The sequence below is a fragment of the Stegastes partitus genome, unplaced genomic scaffold (genome assembly GCF_000690725.1).
Source record: "Stegastes partitus isolate 25-593 unplaced genomic scaffold, Stegastes_partitus-1.0.2 Scaffold1608, whole genome shotgun sequence".
In the NCBI taxonomy this organism is placed as follows: Eukaryota; Metazoa; Chordata; class Actinopteri; family Pomacentridae; genus Stegastes; species Stegastes partitus.
Genome location: NW_007579339.1, coordinates 6,647 through 31,522, shown reverse-complemented (window position 1 = coordinate 31,522; position 24,876 = coordinate 6,647). Strand labels below are relative to the sequence as shown.

The window sequence follows — 24,876 nt, the reverse complement described above, 5'->3', positions numbered from 1 at the left end:
TTCACTTGATATTATGGGCACACATCAGTCATTTCTCAAAATAGTTTACTTTTGATATTTAGTTCTGCAGATATTTACTTTAAAGTTTGTCAAAATTAGCTAGAAGATTATTGGTTTAAGATTATTAGATCATGCCCTTGATAAAAACAACACCTGCCGACAAATGAGTTGGGCTAACAGCTCACATAGTGTCAGTCAGTAGTTCCCACAGCAAGACGCATGATGCTGTATACGCTTACCAGTTTGCTTGGTAAATAAAACCATCTACACAGAGTTATCTACTCAAAGCAATGAAGTGTACTGCACTGTTACACATCTCATAAGCCTAAACTTTTGAAGCTTAATTTAACTACATTTAATCCAAGCATGCTCAGAATCGTTATTGTTATATCAGGGGTGTACAACAAAAGATGGTACGATCATGTCTTGACAGTGTAATTCCCCTATAAAGCTGATTTTTGTACCAACCAGCCCTATTTGTGGCAACAAGATGCATATTTATTTCATGAAGCATCTGTACAGTTTTAACATGCACACAGAAAATGTAGCAAATCTGTGGAGGAGGAAATGAAGGAAAGCAACCAGAATTAATAGAAAGGCAACGATGAAGGTCTATTCACAAAGGCTGTTAATAGGAATAGCATACACCTAAAACATGACTGGCAGACCAATGGTTAGTTATTAAATGATATTTACAGGTGTAATTTTAACTGAAAAACAAATGTTGTTCACTTTACTTTGTTTTGAGGATGTGTCAGTGACAATATGCCTTTAGACTGTTCCCAAAGCAGCGAACCAAGCAGGAGATTAAAAGACATCTGATGGTGTTATCAGAAAGACTTGTGTGTTCCTCTGAACTCATACTTCTATCCTCCCAGTGCCTCCATTAAATCCCATGGTGCTTAACATATTTGCTTTGATGTGTGCTACTCTGCTCTTGTGTGTTAAGAAGACTAGAGGCCACTGTGAAGGTCGGGAGAAAAAGTAGCAGCAGATTTACACGCTTGTAATGCTGTAAATATCACAGCAATAAATGGCTATTAAATAGCTTATATATACAATAAAATAGGATTCTGAGGCTGACATGATGTTTTTGTATTTTCTCTTGGATGTGTCGTGCTGCAGACCTCAGTGTTTGGTGATGACTGGTTACCCCACCTCTCGTCCTGCTCTTCTGGATCTGGTCCATAGCTTCACCAAGAATGTAGGCCTGATGATTTGTGGTCATATCCGCACGGTAAGCATCTACTCTGCTGTTGCCTTTTGTGTTTTTTTGTGGCAAAAGCCTACAAATTATCTGAAATTGCTTCAAAGATTCATGAAGTTTCTAACTCAGGACAAATATATTATTGATGAAATCATCTGATGAAATGTTGCAGATGTTTTTAAAAAGAGGCTTTTATTCAGAGTATGTGACGTAACTTGTTGACATGTCACACAGTCAGTGTTATCCAAAGTTGCAGTAACTGGAAAATGGCAGGAGTCTGAAGATTTTGGCTAAAAGGGATGCACAGTAGAGAAGCAGAAACACATTTGGCTTTCTTGTACCCCATAAGCCAAGCACAACAGCGGGTGCTCCTGCATCTATTGGAGTGCAATCATAGAGTACATAAAATCGCAGCTATTAAAAAGAAAAATTTCACCTGATTTAAACTTAGCTGCTATGCCCTTCAAATTAGCCTTCTTGTGCAACAATGCAACACTTACAGCACTTCTGCCATGTTTGGACCGCTTTTCATTTTGGGGAAGAGGAAGGAGTTGGAGGGAGCCAATCTGGCAAGTAGAGCTGTTGGAAAGCTATAATTGTGTCGATGCCACCAAAAAACAAAAAAAGTATTGTTAGCCGGCCCACTACTCTTGCACCACTGTTTGGGCCGTTTACAGCAAATGTTCTCAACAACAACAACAGCAAGAATCTCTTGACTCTCTCTTCCTATAGGGCTACAGAAGGCCAAACTTTAAAGATCTTGCCACAGACCAGTCCCGCTACCAGCGCTGGCTGCTGAAGAATGAGACCAAGGCCTTCTACACACCGGTGTTTGCTGAAGACCTCAGACAGGGCTCCCAGTACTTACTCCAGGTATGAAAAAAGCTCAAAGTAAACAGCAAAAAACTACATCAGGTAATTGCATGTGTGACAAGATTCATTATCAGGAATTTATCGACAAAATTCCATTGAAAGAGCGAAAACCTCTGCTCCAAGCCCACTGAAGTGGCTCCACACAGAGCTTCACAAATAAATAAAAACTAATCTATAAATTTATCCAGTGTTGGATAGAGACAGACAGATACAGAGACATTCATAGTTCAGGGTAAGGCCCTGTAATCCTTATCCTAAATATGGATTTTAGAATCGTGAGTTGTAGTACACTAGAACATTTTGCGATGTCCCAGTGTGCTTCTGGTAGGAAATAAAAGCAACACGCACCTGTGAAAGCTGAAGTAGTGCTCACAGAGATGAGTCATACCTAATGCTGCCAACACTTTGATCTAGATTGTTAAGGCTGGAAGTGATCACTTGCCTGAGAGTGAATAATGTGATTGTAGAATTGGCCCCATAACACAAGTAGTAGGCTGATCACTGCACTCAACCAGGGTTTATATTCTTGATTTCCTGTTCCAGAATGACAGGGCCAGGAATTGTTACAAAACTGGGCAGCGTTTAACAAATGAATGACTTGTGATTTCATTCAAGGCTGCTGGTCTTGGTCGCCTCAAGCCAAACACCCTGGTGATGGGCTTTAAGAACGACTGGAGGGATGGTGACATGATGAACGTGGAGACTTACATCAGTATGATCCAGTAAGTAGAGCTTGTTTAGTAACCTCTGGCCGTCCCAGTAACATCTCTGCAAACCCAGCTAGGTTAAACATAGAATCATCGCAAATGTGTTTAGTTTTATTGTCTGTTTTTTCATCTGGAAGTCTGAGTATCTGAGTGTCAAGTGTTAAAAAACAAGAGATCCTCTTACAATCAGGGTTGCCTAATATTTGAGCCAGACCATTCTAAATACTGAATAAAGACTGTCTTTCAGTAGGAACACCTAGATTCGTGCGTAGGAGTGTGAAGTAGAGGTAACACTCATTTTTAGTAATGCATACTCATACCATATGTTATCAGTTCTCGTAGCCTTTTCAGGCTGTCATTAAAACTGCTGCCATTAAAATGTTCGAAACACAGAACACATAATTTAAAGTAGAGATATTGCTCAAGATTATTTTTCATTATATACGACTGTTTTTTTGTTTTTCAATTATCCAGGTAATTGTTTAGTCTGTAATATTAGCTCTAAACGTACTTTGGAGTGAGACCCTTCTTTTTAGGATGACATTTTTGCATCACCCTCAGCCCCCTGCATGGCTACTTATAGACTCAACACATTTAGTGTTTGAACAATTTGTTCACATTAGATAGCACGACTGGTTTAGTGGTAAGGAGGGGGCATTTTCAAAGCTCAACCAGAGAGTGTTTAAAAAGGAAAAATAGAAATGGACAATTAAGCAATAGACAGAATTGGTAGACAGTCACTAGGAGTTTATATTCTTGATTTATGGAAGCCCTGGTTTAACACTCTCCACTCTGCCACCTTGTCTTTTTCTTTACTTGTGTGACGCCACAGTACAGGACCAGATAAACCTGTTAAGTGGCCCTGGGGCAACAGTTAGTTTTTGGTACCTTGTTGTCCATGCATGTTTTCCTTCAGACCTCTCCTATTTTAGTTTATTATAAGCTTTATACAGTCATTTTTAGCAAACACATTTTCAGTGAACATAGAGTCGTCAGTCTCGATGACTGTCAGGGGCCCCAGGCGAAGAGACTATAGCCAGTCATTGTCACGGTGTCTTCACTCAGCTCAAGCTCATTATGATGGTCTGGGACTCAAAGTATTCCTTGCAGATACACATCACAGTAAAAGCTCGTACACACACTCTTCATGTACTTGTATTAAGACAGGAGTCCATGTGAAATCTGTTTCCCTGCTGAACCATAAACCGGTCATGTGAGACTGTGAGTGAGCCACTTAAGCTGAATGGGTTCCTGATTGTAGAATGTAGGGATTATGGCTTTAGAGTGAAAGGTCAAAGATTGTTCGGTCTCACATTATTAAAATCTCAGTTAATACGCTCAGTAATGTGCCCTTTACTTTCAATCTAGTGTGTTGCTGGGCCAGTATACACACTTTAAGTTTTAACTTGTAGCACTGAGAAAGATGCTCGAACCTCACATTTGATCTGTGAATATCTCTCAGCAATGTTTGTTTATCTTCCTTTCAAATGTTTAGTGTGACTTGAGTCTCTTATTAGTTTACAACCACGTGCTTTACTCTGTCCACTGCTGATGAAATCCTTTTGTTGATGCATTTTCCTCTCAGCGATGCCTTCGACTTCCAGTTTGGTTCTGTTATTCTACGACTAAAAGAGGGGCTGGATGTGTCACATATTCAAGGACAAGGTATCAGTGCAAAGACACACAACATGGTTCCACAGAAGGGTTTACGAGCCTTACACAACTTTGGAGTTGCACCCCTGCATTAGGTTTTCACCAAGATGTTTCAATTACAGTCTGAAATTCAAAGATAAGTGATGAAGAAAGGACCTAATCCACATATTTGACAAGCTAGGAACAAATATTTGGCCTTTTATTATTTTTTTTTGTAAATTTTATGTTGAGTGGTTGATTGCTTGACCTATTTCTTGAGCTACAGTCAAAAATAGAAACTGCAGAACTTGCAATATCCTATTTATTAGTCTTTAGTATTAGCAGTATTGGCCAAGCACCAAAAATTGTTTGTCCTACATGTCCCATAATGCAGCTTGAGAGCATCTTCTGTTGAAGATTATGAAGATTGCATTATGGGACATGAAACAAATGGCGCACTGTACATTCCACAAGCTTTTGCCCTTTTCAGACCTTTTCCAACATGCATTTCTGATTAACTGACTTAGCAATGGCTGTACACCACTCGCTTGCCCAAAAGGCCCTCTGTACAGGAAGGAAGTGTGGTTTCATATCAGCGTGGGTTTTCTGGTCACTGACATAGCATTATCAGGGTTATGTCAGTTGGGGCACAGAAATCCTGTGATTATACAATGGTGGTATTTTACCACACAGGAAGGATTTAATGAAGAGGTTCTGTTGAGTAGCATTATGGGAAATGTAAGCGCAGGTGTGTCCATTTATTTAATTTAATTATTATTTTTTTTGGTGGTGGTGGGGGGATCTCCCTGCTTTAGGGAAGGTAAAAAGTCATCTAGATACCCCTTTAATCCAACCTATTTTAATGTTCCTGTGTAAAGACTGCCTAACTATGTAGCTATGTTTGATTTTCTTTTTTTCTCCCGCTCCGTTATTTTCCTTTTTTTCCTCCTCCATCTGTCCTCTCGTTCCATTTTCTGGTAGATGAGTTGCTGTCTTCCCAAGAAAAGACGCCAGGGATGAAGGATGTGATCGTGTCAATAGACACCAGCAAAGATTCTGACGCTGACTCGTCCAAGCCGTCCTCCAAGGCAACCAGCCTCCAGAACAGTCCAGCTATACAGAAAGGTAAGCGAGCTCCAGTATGACTGTCTCTACAGTCATCATATTTACTTTTGTATTCCCGCTTTATTTACCAGGTGAATTTCAGAGGAAAGTTGTTGTTTATAGTGATGGCCAAGTGAAACAGTATTGACATGACAGTAGGTAAAGGCAAATATGACAATAAATTTCCAGGATTTTCCCTGTGGCTTCATCTCAAACAGAAAGGCAAGCAGGCAACTTTTATTGTGCCTACGGTTAAAGGTCTTCATTTTACCAAATAATATGGTTTAGATTTGATACAAATATATGTTGTGGAAAGTTAGCGACACTTTCTCTGTTAGTGTGTGTTCAAGAAGTAATGTTACCATTGTGAAGTGCTTGACAACAGAGGTGATCAGGTTACAGTAATCAGCCATAAAGGGGATCCAAGTTTCATCCATCTGTCCATTATCTATACACCGCTTAATCCTCTTTAGGGTCGCGGGGGGGCTGGAGTCTATCCCAGCTGCTTCAGGGTGACGGTAGGGGACACCCTGGACATGTCACCAGTCTATCGCAGGGCTACACTTAGAGACAAACAAGCACACTCACATTCACACCTACAGACAATTTAGAATCACCAATTAACGTGAGCATGTTTATGGACTGTGGGAGGAAGCCGGTAAAAACCCCCACGCTGCACAGGGAGAACATACAAACTCCACACAGAAAGATCCCGGGCGTCATAACCAAGACACAAACCGGCTATGAGGTGACTATGCTAACCACCGATCTACCGTGTAGCCCGATCTAAGTTTCAGTTGTCCAGATATTGTTTACCGAGTGATCATTAAAGATTACACTGGGGCCTTGTCTCGCTGAATTTCAGCATTTGTCCCACATCAATCATATAAATGTCCATCTACACACTGATTACTGATGTCTTCATTTCACCAAATATGTTATTTGGTGATGATTGTTTATTTTGTGTGTGTACATGTTGTTCAAGCAAAAGTTCAAGTCATGACAGAAGAAGACTTTGCATCCAATCAGTCTAACACCATTCTCTCCCTCTTAATCCATCAGTGGCTTCCCTTATCCTGCCGACACACACGCACACACGTACACAAACACATACTGACAGGAAGTTGCCCCAGTGACCCACGACCCCAGTTGTCCCACTGGGCCCAGTTTGTTAGTCCACAGATGTCTTGTGGCCACACTGTGTGTTTGGGTGTGTGTATGTGTACGTGTGTGTGTGAGGTCACCATTCGTGTAGTGTGTAAGTGCCACCCACATAACTAAAGCAAGCAAACAACAAACTGTTCCCAGATTGTGGGAACTGTAGTACCAAACATTCTCAACCTCATTCTGACCACCAGGCCCCCTGCAATGTGGATTCATGACGGCTGGTATGGGATTTGTGTTGGTGTTTATGTTGAAACCTTCTGCATGTTTTCTTGAAATTTGTAAGTTTTTTTTTTTTTAGATCTTTCTACAACACAAATGTCATCAATACAACATTTTTGACAGAAACTGTATTCTGATTCCTTTATTTTTTTCTAGATTTATTGTAAGTTTCAGTCACCATTTGGATGGGAAAACTCAATAGCTCCTGTAGCCATTTCAGATTTAATTTATGTACTGTTAAATGTAAATCCCTAAACATTACTAGGTGCTGTTGAGTGTCACTGGCACTGACTCAACAGTGCTAAAAGAGAAAGCAACACAGGAGTAAATGGAACTGAAAATTAAATTTAAGCAATGGTAGAAGGACAGCGTCAAAATGGCAAGTAGTACATGGCTTTATAACTGTACTGATTAATTAAGGCAATGAGTATCAGTTGAGTTTACAATTTGAGACGTCATACAAAGTGCTTTACGATACCTTTATTAGAGACAGCTGTTCAGACCAGATGAATACCCGTGTTATTGAAAAGTACATTAATGAGTAGTTACATTATAATATTGAAACCAAATGTGTTTTTATGATGTCCTTTCAGGGTATTAGTAGTATTAATACTAGTAGTCATTATTTTGTACCCAAATTGAAAGAGCGACACACATTGTGAACATGTTAGTTCAGTGAAGGTACAAGAAGTATCAAAGTGAAGATGAATGCCTTGGTTTAGGTAATCCTGTTAGTCCCAGCCATCATTAGGAGAGAATCTTTGCTCAGTTCCCCTCCGGTTTGCAGAGTGAATTTCCATTCTGACCTTACTGTGTGAGATTCTCATTTTAATCCAAGACACAGTCTTAGTGGAGTAGTTGAGTATGAAGAATTAGAAGTGATTCATGCGTATTTAATACTCTCACATGTCCATGAAGGTTGTTTACCAATGGTTTGTGTAATCCGGTTTGATTTAACCAGACAGTCCTGGCTTCCAGCTGCCAGTTTTATTGTTCAGGTGAGGTCTTGGAAATTTCCAGAAATCAGAGGAAAACTGAGCTCTGTGTTAAATATGCTGCCAGTGGAATCGTTTCAGCAGCAGTTCCCGTTATTCCCTGGCCCAGAGGGGCAGTCTGTTAACATTAAACTCACTGTTCTTCTTGAGACCATGCTGTCTGATTCCTTCTACTTTGGATAAGTCTTATAAGTGTACATTTTTGGTTGTACTTAACTTCATCTTGCCTTAACGCCAAGAAACCTCAGTCGTAAGTCAGTGTCACATCAAATCAACAAGTCACCTCAACTGTGACTTTTTTTTTTCTCTCCTTTGTTTTATATTTCCCAGATGACGATGATGATGGCAAAGCTACAACTCAGCCCCTGTTAAAAAAAGGCAGGAGATCTTCTATCTTCTTTTGGTTGCCGTTAACCTTTTGTTTTCTCTTTCTGCTTAGTTTTTCTTTCTTAGGCTCCTTCTGTTCTCTGTTGTATACTCCTTTCTTCTTAAGTCTTTTTTCCCCCCTTTTCTCATGCTTACTCTTTCTGTCACCTAATTTTTCACAGTATATTTTGAATTCCTCTTGTGCTAACATACTGTCCTGCACCCTGCTGTCGCTGTCTTGTATTTCTCTCTATCTGTCCCATGTTTGCAGCCAGCTAGCTACGTGGCTTTGGGAAATAACATTTTGTTTTTCCTCTCTCTCCTGCTCTCCCTATAATAGTATCCAGCTTCTAGCTCAAGCCCAGTCTCTGAAGCTCTACTGTGTGTGATAGTGCCTCTACTCAATCCAAGTCTGCAGTAGTTGCTGTTTGTGAGCGTGTGCCAACATTTCAGTTTCTTCCAAACTGTCTTCAATCTCTCACCTGCTGCTTCTTCTCCCTTTGGAGTTGACAGTTTGTCTGTAGCTTTCTTTTCAGGATGAAAACTGCTCTCCTGTTTTCATGTTTCCAGCCTGTCGTGGCTTCTCTCTCTTTGTTTGCTCCTCAATATTAATATTGTTTCTCTTATGTGGACAGTAGAACATGCCCGCATCAGAGCTATAAAGAGTAACTGTGTGACTTTTAAAACTTTAAAACTAAAACTCACTCTTCCTCTCATTAAGTGTCAAGTTGAAAGTTCAAACAATAAAATTCATAATTGTTCAGTTCAGCTGAATTTGTTTGTGTGTGCGTGTGTGTGTGTGTGTCTCAACTATCCCTACAGACAAGAAGAGCCCAACAGTACCTCTGAATGTGTCTGACCAGAGGCTGCTGGAAGCCAGCCAGCAGTTCCAGAAAAAACAGGGCAAGGGCACAGTGGATGTCTGGTGGCTATTTGATGACGGAGGTGAGTCTGCGAAAAAGAATTGTCTTATTTTTGTGTTGTAAATAAACCATTAAAATATAGATTATCCTCTTAAATGTACAGGGTCATTGCATGTATTCTGAACATAATATAAATATGTCGACATGCATATAAACATGCACAGCAGACTACTGTCAGCAGGACAACACAGAGGCAGAAGAAACAAAATGCAGAAATTAAAAATGTGATTACAACCATGTCTGTAAAAAGATCAAATCTATCATGACAGAGACAGTAATGCCCATACTGTATTTGATAGAATGATTTGGGGTCTCTGTTAGCTCAACTGGGAGTAAAAAGATGTTGATCAGGCTAGAGGCATGACTCATGCATTAAAGACACTGTGACCAGTGTCACTTCAAATCTGGAGTGTCATCATCATGTGAGCCTCTTCACTTTTTATAGTAGGGACACTTACAGTCCTGAGTACAAGCAAGCTGTTGTCCAGACTGCACTGATACCACTTGTGGCTCAGTTGTTGAAATGCTGCTAAAATCTGACATCATGCAGTGGAACAAGAAAGTATTCAGGCTGCTCAACTTTTTGCGTACTTAGTTTTATGTTTTATTTTAAAATAACAAAATTGACATGTTTGGATGTGCTTAAGTCACTCAGCCAAAGCTCAGGTTGTGTGGAGACACCTGGAGATGGCAGTTCACAAACACTTCCCATCTAAGTTGTCAAAGGTTGAGAGATCCGCTCAGAGGAATGGAATAAACTGACGAAATCCAGGTGTGCGAATCCTGCAGAGATTTAGCCAAGCAGACTTAAAGCTGTAAACGCTGCCAGTGGGGCATCTACAATGTACTTTCTTTAGATGTAGCACGAATGTACTTAAGGACCACCTGAATAGATTTTGAAGGCCAGTCATTACTGTGACCTCACAGTGTGACCTGACGGGTTAGCAGAGGCATATAGCTGCAAGGCTTAAACTCTAGTTTTAATGAATTTGCAAAGATTTGTAAAATGATGCTTTTACTTTGTCATTGCAGAGTATTAAATGTAGCTTAGTGGGAAAATTTGACCAATTTGAAATAATTCTACAATACAGTTATTTGTGCTAAAAGGGAAGGAGTGTGAATACTTTCTATAACTATCATCTACTGAGTTTATATACTGTAGAGTGAAAGCCTTGAACATCTTGATATTGGACATTTTTAACTTAGCTATCTTAAGTTGCATTTCTTTCTGTATAAACCTGTAATTTCACTAATTATCAGTGACACTAAAACTATATGAAGAGTGGTGTTTGCTTATTTGTGAGGATCCTCATTAAGTTGGTGATATATAGAACTTCTAGATTTGTGTGATCTAAACAACAGTTTCATCAGCAAAGCAGCAACATGTGCTCAATACATGCAGTAGATGCGATCAGCCTGGCTTTACTGTGTCCTTGAGTGAGAAGCCATTGCGAGATTCTGTTTGTGTTGCTGCATCAGCAGTGATTGCTGATGGTTGGTCAGGGAGCCTGTATAGAGGAGGCTAAATGTGGGGAATCTTATTTGCTTCAGTAAAAAACACCTCCAAAGCTCTGTGGTCTTGACTTGAAGTTCAGCCAACTGAGAGGCAGCAGGTGTTCAGTGTTTACATCACAGAAGGTGTGAGTTGAGCAGCTTTGCATTGTCTCCCCATCCAGGACTGACCTTGCTGATCCCCTACCTGCTGACCAACAAGAAAAGATGGAAGGACTGCAAGATCCGGGTCTTTATTGGAGGCAAAATCAACAGGATCGATCATGACCGCCGAGCGTAAGTACTGCACATTCTCACTGTCTGCTGTTAATCTTGAAGGTACACGCATATAAGATCATATTAGACTGCAGTACTTGTGCCAACAGGAATGACTGTTTATTAGTTTTTCTCAACTGAGCCATTTTAATGACTCTTTGAAATCATCTGTCATTTCCAAACATAATAAATATAATATCTAAATATCTCTTTTGTGATTGAGTTCTAAATAGTTTCTAGCTGTACCCATAGACTGGCTTTAGATTAAACTTTTGTGCGATCAATCTTTGAATGTACTACATCCCAAATTTGTTCAATAGGATTCAAATCCAGATTTTGACTTGGCCAGTCAATCAGTTCCAGAACTCCAGATTCCTTTTTCTTGGTCCAGTAGTCTCTGTACAACTTTGAAACATGCTTGGGCTCATTGTCTTGTTGGTATATGAACGTACGACCAATCAGATTCAATCCAGAAGGGATTCTATGATGCGCTAAGATGTTGTGATAGACGTTCTTGTTCATGATTCCGTCCATTTTCACTAATTTGTCCACACCGTTTCCACAAATGGAACCCCGTACCATAATGAAATCTTCACTGTGTTTCACTGTGGGTGCAACGCATCTGGTATCAAAATGTTCTCCAGTTTTTCTGCGAACGTAAATACGACAATGCTGACCTAAGAGATCGAAATTGGACTTGTCTGTCCAGAGTACCTTCTTCCAGTTATCAACAGTCCAGTGTTTGTGCTCCCTGGCAAATCGGAGGCGTTTCTGGATGTTTGCATCCTCAATAATAGCTTCTTAGCAGCTGTTCTTCCCTTTAAGCCTTTTTGCCTTCAGTTGTCTGCTTATGGTCATTCTGGAGACTTTCTCAGAGATGTTGAGATGTTGCTTCAATATTTCCACATAATGTTCTTTCCTCATGATCCCATCTATTTTGTAAAGTGCACCAGTCCGTCCTGCAGCAAAACACCCCCACAACATGATGCTGCCACCCCCGTACTTAACAGTTGGGATGGTGTTCTCAGGCTTGAAGCTTCTCCCTTTTTCCTCCAAATGTAATGATGATCATTATAGCCAATCAGTGCAACTTTAGTTTCATCAGACCACAGGACATGTCTCCAAAAATTAAGGTCTTTGTCCCTGTGTGCATTTGCAAACTGTGATCTGGCTTTTTTATGTTGCTTTTGGAGTAATGGCTTCTTCCTCTCTGAGTATCCTTTCAGCCCATGTTGGTACAGGACTTGTTTCACAGTGGATAATGACACTCCCTTACCAGCTTCAGCAGCCTCTTCACAAAGTTTTTTGCTTTTGTTCTGTGGGTGATACGCATATTTTTATAGTGTATATGAACTTCTGGTTTCAACTGTATACGAGTATATATGCATATATATAAATATGCAGGTTGCCCACATATTAGAAAGTCTTGTCAAATGAAGCAGTCATGCAGCTTGTTAGCAGTAAGTGTAGCCATCTGCTTTCCTTTCAGCACCACCCTCCTGTGCTCAGCTGCTGCTGACAACTTGACACATGGCTGCTACAGACAATATATGTTCTGTTGATGCTGTATTTAAGTTATTGTTCACATTTTATCACACTAAAACCCAATATATGTATGTACAACTTGTCCAAGATTCAAGACCTTTATTTGTGACAAACACAGTTATACACAGTATAACATGCAGTGAAATGTATTTAGCACCTGTTTCACAAGACGAAACGTAAACAGGATAGTGAGCAGTTTAATTGTCTATTCAGTCTATTTTTTCAGGTTCACCAGGCAGACAGCCTGAGGGTAGAAGCTCCTTCTTATCCTCTCTGTTTTTGCCTTCAGGCAGCAGTAACGCTGACCTGATGGCAGCAGAGAGAACAGTCTGTGGCTGAGGTGGGTGGGCTCACTCACAGTCTTCCTGGCTTTTATTCTGCATCGTTTCTTGTAAATGTCCTGCAGGTTGGGGAGGGTGGTTGTCATGGTGCGCTCAGCCAAGCAGACCACCCTCCTCAAGACCAAGAAGTCCTGCTGGGTGCTGCTGCCCATCCAGGTGGTGATACTCCCAGCCAAAACACTCTCAATGGTCCAGGTGTAAAAGTTCCTGAGTACTTTGAGAGGGAGCTTAAAGTCCCTCAGGCGTCTGAGGTGATAGAGATGCTGTCCAGCCTTCTTCACCAGGGTGTTGATGTAACAGGACCATGTCAGGTCCTGCGTGATGTTAACACCCAGGTACTTGAAGCTCTCCACTTTCTCCACCTCTGTCCCGCTGATCCTGTGTGGGTGGTATGCCCTCTGCTGCTTCTCGCTGTAATTCACAATCAGCTCCTTGGTCTTGCTGATGTTCAAGAGGAGGCTGTTGTCTCTGCACCAGTCCTCCAGGTGGGTGAGCTCCATCAAATAGTCCTCTCGTTGTTGTTGGAGATCACACCCACCAGTGCTGTGTCGTCAGCAAACCTAGTGATGGTGTTAGAGTCTGATGTGAACAGACAGTCATTAGTGTACAACAGAGGGCTCAGCACACAGCCCTGGGGGGCACCGATGTTCAGGGTGTGTGTGGGAGGAAGCTGGAGAACAAGAAGTGAACCCGTGCTGCACAGGGAAAACATGCAAACTCCACACAGAAAGATCCCAGGCGTCCTAACCATGATGCAAACCAGGAATCTTCTGGGGGCCTCTAGCTCTGAGGTTATAGGGCTAACCCTCATGTAGCCCCCACGAACAGCATTTGCACATAATTCCCCTTCCTCGTGTCCAGGTGGGCCAGTGCTGTGTGTAACAAGTGATTGATGGGGTCATCTGTGGATCTGTTTGGCTGGTATGCAAACTGTACGGGGTCCAGGGAGGCAGGTAGGGAGGAGGTGATGAAATTTCTGACCAATCTTTTAAAACATTTCACCACCCCAGAGGTAAGGGCAATGGGCCGGTGGTCATTAAGACAGCTGGGTTTGGCTTTCTTTGGGACAGGAACAATGATAAATTGTTTAAAGCACCTCGGGATGATGCACTGGGAGAGCGAGTGGTTGAATGTTTCCGTCAGCACCAGTGCAAGCTGGTTGGCACAGGTTTTGAGGACATGTTTTACCGTCAGGTTCTGCAGCTTTCTTGGTATTTACGCATTGAAACATCAATCTAACGTCATGCACCATCACAGTGCGCATCTTCTCCTCTCTGCTGGGCAGGATGTGCGCCTCTCAGCCGGGAGCCTCGAAGCACTCACAAAAGATGTTAAGTTCGTCGGCCAGTGAGATGTCAGCACTCACCATGGGCATCAGTGTTGCTTTATAGTCTGCCATTGTTCTTAGTCCCTGCCAGAGTCCCCTGGTGTCCCTCTGTTGCAGCTGTGACTCCAGCTTCTCCCCGTACCTCTGTTTGGCCTCCCTCACGGCCCTGCGGACGCTCATCCACGGCTTCTGATTGGGAAAGTCCCTGATAGTTCTTTTGGGGATAGTGTCCTCCAGTAGTTTCCCAATAAATCCCACAACTGCCTCCATAGACACACTGACGTGATCACCGGAGCTGCGTTGGAACATGTCCTAGTCTCCTGTGTCCAAGGTGTCCTGCAGGGCGGCCTCTGATTGGTCAGACCAACGCGACACTTCTCTCTCCACAGGGGCTGCCTGCTTCAGCCACTGTTTGTACCTGGGCAGAAGGAGAATGGAGGCGTGGTCTGACCTGCTGAATGGTGGTTGAGTCTTTGCTGCATAGCCGTCTCTGAAGGAGAATAACAGTGGTCCAAAGTGTTGTCTCCTGTGGTGGGGAAGACGATGTGCTGGCAAAGTTCCAGCATCACCTTCCTCAGGTTGGCACTGCTGAAATCCCCGGCCATGATGAGGGCTGCCTCCCGGTGGTTAGCCTGGTAGCTGGAGATATGCAGCGTCCGTGTCTGCCTGTGGGTGAATGTAGACAGCACTGAGATGACCGAGGTGAATTCCTTGGGGAGATAGAAAAGTCAGCGTTTAATGGTTAAAAGTTCCAGGTTGGGCGAGCAGGACTTAGAGAAACAAACAACATCTCTGCACCAGTTGTTGTGGGTCATGAGACAGACACCCCCGCCTCTAGACTTCTCCGACTCAGTCCTTCTGTCCATACGATGAACTGTGAAGAACTCCGCTGGTTGAACGGCATGGTCCCTTATGGTGGGGGTCAGCCATGTCTTTGTGAGGCAGATGATTTTGCAATCTCTTGTGTCCCTCTGGTACCTGATCCTGGCTCGGAGCTCGTCCAGCTTGTTGTCCAGGGACCTAGCAGGATGCTAGGCAATGGGGGTTGGTGTGCTTGTAGCCTCAACCTGTACCTAATGACGGCTCGTTTCCCCTGGTGCCTGTTACGCTTTTGGCCTCCTGTCTCGTTGTTGTTGTTGTTGTTGTTGTTGTTGTTCCAGTTGTGTGGGCCAGGATGCATCAGGAGTGAAAATTGTTGAATGTGGTGATAAACCAATATTCACAAGTGTAACTGACATGCTGAGGACTGTGCAAAAAAATTGAATAAACAGGTAAATAAAAATATTTAAAAAATGTTTTTAAAAAGTTGTAAAGGTGCTGGAGCAGGCACTCACCAGCGCCATCTTGGTTGCATTATAAGATTATAAGATGCATGATAGCTGTATTATAGATGATTGTCTTGTGAACGTACATGTACAGTGTACATTTTCACAGAAAAAATGTCAAATAGACGATGTTAACCCAGACTTTAAGTGTGGTAATAATGTACAGCTGAGACAACACAAAATGTTTCTCAAAATATGTGTCATGTTTTTAAAATTATAAGTAGCTGCTCCAAAACAATAGCTTGGTTGATGCCTTTGGCAGAGGCTTTTGGTACACTGTAATCTGGACAAACAATTCTTGACATTGAAGGTTTATTATTATTAACCTTAGGAATGGCAAATTGCTCAAAAAAGGCCACTCGTTTTAAATTTTGTTCTGAGGGAGGTCACAAGATGTGGCATTAAACTCTAGGAATTTGCACAAAGTGTTTTTTGTGCTAAAACATCTTCTCATTATGTAATGCAAATGGACTTGTTGGAGACTTTCATTTTTGTGTCTCAGTTACCATTGTTCATGTAGGTGGTTGAATGGCTTGTTTTGAAAACCCTCTGATGGCGTGCTCAAATTTTCCTGGGAAGATGGAAATAAATGTATAAGGCAATTACATTTGTGAGCAGACACCACCAGTATGTCTTTACAGAAGGCTGCAGTGTTTAAAACAACATATCCTGTCAACATCCTGTCTCCTCTGTGCTTGTGTGGCCTCGGTGGTAAAGATCCATCAGAACCATTAGTGCTAGACCAGAAATGGTCATTTCCTCCTTTCTGTGGAGAAAGTTTTTCTCATTAAATATCATTTTCGTCTGTTTATAATGTAAATGTGTTGACGGAAAGGCGTGGAAAGTGGACCAACACAACTCCTCCACCAGAGATCAGCTTTTTATTGATTAATATTTAAGGAAAAGCTCAGTGATTTTAGACATGGCTTTCCTTCTGAGTTGGGATTTTTATAGGTCTTTTATCTATGTGTTAAATATAGAGCTGGAGTCAGGATGTGGTGAGTCAAACTCAGCATCCGTCACTCAGTGGCACAGGGATGCCATGGCTTTGTTTTTTTTCCCCCTTTTTCCTTTTTAATTTTCTTCATCTGTGTGTGATATGGGGTGGGGTTGTGTTTGCTGAATATTAAAAACATTTCTGAATTGGCTTGTTTTTCTTTTTTCTGTTCTAATTAACTTTTTTTCTTCTTCTTCTTCTTCTTCTTAAGAATACAGTTTTTTAAAATAAAATGTTAAAAAAAGCCCAACTTACCACAAAGACCAAAATCCTGAGGAAATGACTTGTTTTGCAAAGATCAAACATACAACAACACCTCTGAAGCTCACTAATAAACATCTTTTGTAATCTAGGAATGACCAGAAATGTGAACATATCAGTTTGTGGTTTTAGGTGGTGTCATGTGCTGGCACTGCACTGGACTTGGACTCAGTACAAACACAATGTTACCAAAGTTGACAATCTCACTGTGAATACACACAAACTGTTGTTCACATAAAACAACCTCCCTAAATTTTACATTTCTGTACACATGAGACAAACAAAATGCACTATGTTAGTCAGGTAGCTTTTGAGGCACTGGTAGTGCCACGTACATACACACACACACACACACACACACACACACACACACACACACACACACACACACACACACACACAAAGAGTCTCTTCCCCGGTCTCTCTGTCTGTCTGTTATTGTCTGCTACAGCTGCCCCCTACCTCCTTTTGTTGGATAAAATTAGCGTGTTGCTAGCAGCAGAGCCTTTTATCTGTGCCAGTGCACTTTGAAATCCCCTTTGTGTCCGTTTACTGCAAAACTACAACTTGTCCCTGTCAATGGCAGCCATGCCTGTTGCATGCATTCACACTACAGTTTTTCTTTCCCATTACAGGAAGATAACAGTATATGCTTATTAGACATAATATATATTGAAATTCGCTACATTGCCACAGCAGCGGCAGTCAATGAAAAGTCACAATTTTAATAACTTCAGGTCGTTGGATGACACCCACTACATTTGAATTCACTCTGGCTAGTTCTCTAAGAGGAGTTCCTTAAAGTGTACGGGCTGCAGATGGCAAAAACCATGCAACAAAGGGCACAGGCTTACCGTATGACTAAGTGGTTTTGTTGTAAGTCTGGATATGATACTATTCCTATCAAATTTGGCAAATGTAGGTCAAACGTAATGTGGGGGCTTTAGCTTTGAAGTTTTGCAGTTGTTACTATTGAAACATTTTGCCACACCCATGCCAAAGAGCCGTAAATCATATAAGGCACTCAGCTTCTTTGAAGTTGAAGCTAAAGGAAATGACTCTCACACACAGAATGTTCCCAGTAAACCCTCTGCTACCTGTCTCCTCCCCCTCCCAACTCTATGTTCAAACAGAGTTATTCAAGGCAGCTTCCCCTGGGTTTCAGGGTGAATCAGTGCCGTTATCTCTATCTTTGAAAATATGTGCTGCTGGTTTCCAGTATTAATGCCAAAGCTCTTTGTCTTTGTTGTTCCTGTGCAGGATGGCCACTTTGCTGAGTAAATTCAGGATAGACTTCTCGGACATCACTGTGCTGGGAGACATCAACACCAAGCCCAAGAAGGAGCAGTAAGTCCTCTTCAATAAAGTTGAAAGAGCAAGGTTTCTACCAGCTCAGTTAGGCTTTCACAGTTTTGACCATCATCCTTCTAAAAAGAACTTATTGCAGACGTTCAGGCTCCTAAAGGACACACAACACTAAATGTACATTCTTTGGTAAAAGCTGGTTGAATAAAGACTGATCACTGTTAAAGGTCCAGTAGAAAAATATTAAAGACAGGCAAGTAACCTCTGTTACAAGCATAATGTCAGTAATACAACTGAGTCATCTAATGCTCACCAATCTGCGTTTTAACACACATATGTTTATTTATTCATTTATTGCCTTGGCTTACTCATCATTTTTTCATCCACTGTTGAGCAGTGCAGTCATTACTGCCTATAAATGTTTCACATAAAAAGCATTCCAAGTTAAAGAAGGCACTTTGCTCATTAAGGAGCTGGCAGGCTTTTAACTTGGAATACATGCAGGAAGTTTTCAATTTCATCCTCACTGACTTAACAGCATTTAAGGACAACTGGAAAGAAAAAAGTCGGTGGAAATATATATTGAATGAAGATGATAGATCTGTATGACGACAAATTATTCACAATAATCTAAGAAGAGGGAAAGTTAAGTGGATATGAATGTCATGTTGGCTTTAAAAAGTTCCCAAAGTGACACCGAAAGAAAGAAACATTTGGTTTTCAACTTTCCAACGGTCTTTGAACTACTTACCTGTTTATCTTAACTGAAGACTTACAGGATATCTTGATGTTGTTTCCTGGCTTGTGTAAGAGAGCTGATCATGACGCTGATGTTTTTTCCACAGCGTGGCAGCCTTTGAGGAGATGATTGAGCCGTATCGCCTGAAAGAAGATGACATGGAACAGGAGGCAGCTGAGAGGCTGAAGAACAGCGAACCATGGAGGATTACTGATAATGAGCTGGAGCTGTACCGCGCCAAGGTCTGCCCACACTGTACTCCCTCTAGTTCACTGTATACTGTAGCCATGTGTGTATTTTAATTTCACAAGTCCAACACATTTAAGTCAGTCTTTAAGAAATTTCACATGACTACATCTTTCAAAGCTTTTAGCGAACAAGGAAACGTCAAGGGAGTAAATATGCTGCTAATTAACCAGTCCTGTAAACAGAGTGGGAGAGTGGGCTCATGCCAACCGTGTGGGGTTGTAATGTTGTGAGCCATACTGCTGATGATTATCTGTTTAGTTGATACCAGGATGTTTGAACCCGTGTTTGTTTTTGTTTTTTTCTTCAGACCAATCGTCAGATCAGACTCAACGAGCTGCTGAAGGAGCACTCAAGCACGGCCAACCTCATCGTCATGTAAGCTGCTGCTCTGTTTGTCTGTGTGTGTGTGTGTCTCTGTGTGTGTGTGAGAGATGATTATCTACATCTCAAGGCCCTTTCAGACATGGCACATGGAACATTGCCGGCTTCGTCAATCTGTTCAAGTGACAGCATCCTAATCATTCACACATGGGTCACTTTTCCATTAATATTCCTCACAGCCATATGCAGGGATGTACAACGTATAATAATGGACTAACAAACTACATCTAAACTAATAGTAGCTGATCACAGAGTCCAAAAAACTATCAGTCCCGTTCATCTTTGATTTCTGAAACAGTGAAAGTGAAAGCTCAGGACTCAATCTAAGGACGGCAGCAGCTGATTTAATTGTGACTCTGTGACTGCTCACCTGTCTTGAGGTGAACTCCTGACTGATCGTTTCTCCATGTCGGGGATCATTTCTAATTAAATCTAATCAGTTAAGTTTCTGCTGTAGTGACTCTCTCTCTGTCTCTTTGGAGACACTTGTGGATCCTACCACCGTCTGATCCATTTTGCATGTGACAGCTCACCTGTCTGATGTGAAGGCATGTAGGCCTACACAGTGTGACATTGGATCCTGGCCCAGACTGATCTGCTCTTCATACTCCGTCTGGGTCAATTTTTAATTCTGAGAATTTATTGAAGTTACTGTTGCTGTTGTTCCACTTGTGCAAATCTCTCTCTTTGGACACACACATGGATACTGCTGCAGTCTGATGCTGCTGGTGTGTTTTAATTTTGGCACACAAACGGTGTGATGTTGGAATATTGGTAATGACATGTGGAAAAACTCTTTCCTTAATTACTTCACACAACTCAAAGTACCTTTGCTTGTGTGTGTCTATCATTAATGTGATGGCTCAGTTCAGACTGGTGCCGTGTTGAAAGTGATGCAAAAATATGACAAGGTCCAACCTAGTAAGATTAACCTTTACGAAAACATGAGCATGGTACGCATTCAGACACGAAGCTGACATGTTAAAATGCCATCAGACCAACAAAGCAGTGCTTGTCTGAAAGGGGCTCTGGAGACAAACATGTGAATTACAAAGACTCATGTCTTTGTAATTTGATAGCTCAGCTGATCACCTTGCCTTCAGTACCAGAGATAGCCTCCTCCTGACTACTCTGTAAATCTTCTCATTAGAGACCATATGGTCTCTATTTTTTTTAATCCTGCACCTGCTGAAATTCTCATCATACTGCTCCTGCAATGAGTCGTTTCACTCCTGCCTGCTCCCACAGACATTTTCTTGATTTAGAGCCACATAACATTGATTTTGTGTTTTCTCCCATCCTGCAGGGAAGAGACACTAATTTACAGTACAGCCCTTGTTTTCTTCAATTTCTTGTTCAATTAAATGCCTAGTACCACTAAAGGTATATTACCTGAAGAATGCAATAAACACCACAAAAAAAGCAGCTGATTACATCATACTTTATGTCCTATTTGACATGCTTATGCTTAATTGTATTCCCAGGGTGTATAAGAGGCCATTTCATGTCATAAGCAGCACTGTAAAGGCCTGGAGTGGTTTCCTGCTTATATTGAGGCTGTAGCACAACTTACAAGTTGTCAGCTCTCACATAATGCCTAAAACAAAAGAATTATGAACTTCTTTTGTTAACTGAGAAGTTGATATTTTTTTGTCCAAAGTGTAATTATTATGAGTAGAATTGTTTTGGTTTCAGCACTAAAACTCTGGTATGGCATCAACAATGTAAACATCAAGCTGCCCTGCTAACAACTGCTTTCATTTTGTCTCCTTCCCCTCTGCAGAAGCCTGCCGTTAGCCAGGAAGGGTGCAGTGTCCAGCGCTCTGTACATGGCCTGGTTGGAAGCGTTGTCCAAGGACCTGCCACCCACACTCCTGGTGCGTGGCAACCACCAGAGCGTCCTCACCTTCTACTCTTAAACACACACTACCAGGAAGAAAACCCATGTTTTTAAGTCTTACATCCACTTTTGCCTCTGGGAGCACACCCACCTACACATCCCAGTTCTAGTATAAACCTAAAGGTGCACCACATACACTCCAGAGATGGTAGAAAAGACGGCCACTGACGGAAACCAAGCTGGTGATATGAAAACAAAGTGATAATGTTTGAGACATGTTAAGGCGCTACGTGTGATGAAGGAATGTCAGGATTAGGGTGGGAGCTGCTTGTAAGGCTGTCCACTCGGCTCCTTTATTTCTTTTTTTTTTTTTTTATTCCAAGATGTCTGGGTTTTTCTCTTGTAGCTCTAGTTTCTTCTAATTTCCTCATAAAAGCTGTCATTTTTTTGTTCAAGTTGATTTCTCTCAGGCTCCAAAGCAGTAGTGCACAATGTTAACAGTGTCTGTTCTCACGATATGAAATATCTTGATGTCATACCTGTTAAGTTAATCAGACCAGTTGTTGTGTTTGTTGCAGCAATAATCACCCTGTTGTTTTCTTGAAATATTGGGAGAGAACCATACAGAACGCTTTGCAACACCCTCTTAAGCCTTATGGATGTGCCTTCCAGTTGAATCAGAATAAATATTTGTAATCTCTATCCAGATTGACAATATTACCTATTATGCTGGTGGATAATAGTTAGGGTTGTTTTTTTTTTAATTAGTTTTTTAATGTGATTAGTTGGAGCATTGTATTTATAGAGTGGATTGCAAGAATTTAACAAAGCGCATCCACTTGATTGCATGAACATTTTCTCAGTTAACTCTCTCTTTTACCTTAATCAGCATGTTTATTTTGTGACAGGTTTGTTCTTGTTTTGTTTTTTTTGTGTTTTTTTTCTTCACTTTTGAGTCTTCCTTTGTAAAGATGTTGACTATTTACAATAGCCTCAGCTACTTGACACAAGACACAATTTATCTTTTGGGCACAGTGCCTAGAAAAAAGTGTACATGGTCTTAAATTTAAGATCTCACTGTCTGTCAGAAAAGATGTGAATTTAGTTTGTCATTATCTCTCCCATGTAGCTGCTGATCCACTAAATTGTTTATTTTCAGCAACGGTTTTTTGTTTCTATGTCCACATGTATACGGTTCTTCCCCTGTAAAGAAACTCCTCTGTCCAACAAGCTAGTTAAAACCTTGCCTTAATGCTAGAACTAACGATTGTCATGAGTTCCTTTTCTCTTATAAGCCATACTGGCTGAATGGTTTGTGAGTAAATGCAGATAGGGATCCATTAGTCATTTGTTAGACGTGTCAGCACACTTGTCTTCTGTGCTGTATATGCATCTTAATTTTCTTCCTGTTGTCCACCTGCCTTAGTGTGTTACAGAGCTTGCTGTAGATCTGCGTGTTGCTGGTGAAGTGATCAGTATAGTAATATATATTCCACATTGCCAGAGTTGGCACCGCTGTAGACTGAGATATGTGCTAATGCAGGCTTGGCTGGCTGCTTGTTTGCTGTGTGGGTGTGCGGTGGACTGCCGGTCTCCCATCCCCACAAAGCCGACATGCAAGCTTTACACTGGAAGACTTTCTGGCAGAAGAATGTGTCAAGGCTGAGTGAAGATATACCTCTATGCATATGAGCTTGTGTTGCATAAGTACTTGTAATTAAAGTCTGCCGCTCCATCATATGAGGATCTGCTCGCCTCAGTTCATTGAAGGAGCACTTAAGGAACGTCCTTCTCATTTACTCTTAATTGTTACTATCACTGGTTTGTAGCCTTTCTGAGGGTACCTTGGCTCCAAACATAGCCATATATATAGTCCACCTCACATTCTGAGACTTGTGTTCTAAATAGGTCCTATGTGTTCTTTGTTCTACCTTGACCATAGGGAATAGTGGTCTGGCGTTACTGTTCTATATTATAACTGGTTACTGCTGTTACAAAGCTACAGGACAACTATTACTTGCTGAAGTGGTAAAGTTACAATGGTTTTAAAGGTATGTTCAGTCTGAATGCAATCTGGTGGATGAACCTGGTACAGTGAAAACACGAAGGCAAAGCTGCACCCACACGTGGAGAAAAATGATCCTTACCCCAAATCATTAGAACAGGGAGACAGACATTTGCAGAAGTCTTTAGAAAAATAGGTAAAGAAAGACATCATGAAGAAGTCATCAGAGGTAACTAAAGGCCGATAACAGCAGTCGAACTTGCTTCGATAACATGAAGGTGAAATACTTGTTCAGTCTGAACCCACCTTAAGGTTGGCTTAAGTTGTACCTACATAAACGAGTGCATTGCCCATAAAAATTCCATTTGAATTGCAGACAACATGACCAGCCATTGAGTAAGCAGGATAATGTTCTGCTCACAGTGCAGTTTGTCATAAAACATCTGTACAGGCCATTGCGGATGGTCTGCTGTTTTCTATTGTGAACAACATGGTTTTAAACTGCAATGCAATTCAGAATAAATAAGATCCATCATGGCTGCTAGGGGTTGGTAACATTCAAACTGCCACAAACCTAATGGAATAAAACAGGGTATTTTTTTGTAATGCACATCTTTTTTCTGTCTTGTTTCCCCCAGAAATAGACAGTTTTAACATTTACCGTGTTACTTCCATGTATTCTGTTCTTCCCTGTATGCAAATTCAGAAGAGGAATGTGCCACAATGCTTAGTTGAATGTATTGTATAATAATGAACACTAATGCTAGGAGTTAGCATACATAGTCACCGCCTTTGTTTTCCATCCTCATTTTTCAGAATAGACTGCAGTTAGCACCACATAGTGCAGTGTACCGTGTGCCTGCTTCATTGTGCTGGTAGCATTCACACAACTGCGTCCAACCTGCATCACAGCTCTGTGTGTTAGTGTGTACATGTGTCAGTCAGAGACGTGGGAAGGGGTTGCTGAGTGTAGATATGCATTCAGTACATACACCTTCTCTACTATTAAATATAACCATACTCATGCTCACCACATATGTGAAATTTACCCGAATAGTTTTCAAGTATGTAGAAAAAATGTGCTGGGTGAGCACTGCGAATCTTTTTAAAACTTTAAAGGCACAGTTGAACAGTCCTGGTTTAAGAGCACACACTAAAAAGAGAAATCCCCAAATTTTAATTTGCCTTTGTTTTTATATACGCAGCACTACAATCATATTCTATAATTCTACATGGAGAAAACTGTACATTTTTTTTCTCAGATTTGTTCTTGGTGTACATTTATGGACACATGCAGCCAAAAATATCCGCGAGTGAGAAGGAGATTTGACACTTGGGGGCACTGTTACGTACTAAAACAAAATGTAGGTGTGTATGTTGAGTCTGTTCATTGTTCTGCTGTGAAGCGTTCACTCTCCCTTAATGTTACAGAATGGCAACATTACAAACAAGAACACGGGTTACTCTATATTTGTATATTAAAGGAAATATATATGCATGCATGCATATATATATATATATAAATATATATATACACACACACATATATATATGTAAATGTGTCGGTCTGACCTGCAGGGGATCTTTGTCTTTAAAATGTC

General features: G+C 41.2%; 1 protein-coding gene across 1 annotated transcript in view; it reads left to right on the top strand.

The window, feature by feature from the left end:
* Positions 1-24,435, top strand: part of slc12a2 (solute carrier family 12 member 2) — a 70,494-nt gene extending 46,059 nt beyond the window's left edge. The window contains exons 16-27 of the mRNA XM_008300924.1: positions 1,126-1,237; positions 1,940-2,080; positions 2,696-2,802; positions 4,373-4,452; positions 5,401-5,544; positions 8,235-8,282; positions 9,093-9,215; positions 10,870-10,981; positions 18,017-18,103; positions 18,907-19,042; positions 19,357-19,424; positions 21,214-24,435. Coding sequence (XP_008299146.1) covers positions 1,126-1,237; positions 1,940-2,080; positions 2,696-2,802; positions 4,373-4,452; positions 5,401-5,544; positions 8,235-8,282; positions 9,093-9,215; positions 10,870-10,981; positions 18,017-18,103; positions 18,907-19,042; positions 19,357-19,424; positions 21,214-21,349 — 1,294 coding nt within the window. The 3' untranslated portion in view covers positions 21,350-24,435. The remainder of the gene's footprint in view (positions 1-1,125; positions 1,238-1,939; positions 2,081-2,695; positions 2,803-4,372; positions 4,453-5,400; positions 5,545-8,234; positions 8,283-9,092; positions 9,216-10,869; positions 10,982-18,016; positions 18,104-18,906; positions 19,043-19,356; positions 19,425-21,213) is intronic.
* The last annotated feature ends 441 nt before the right edge of the window (positions 24,436-24,876 follow it).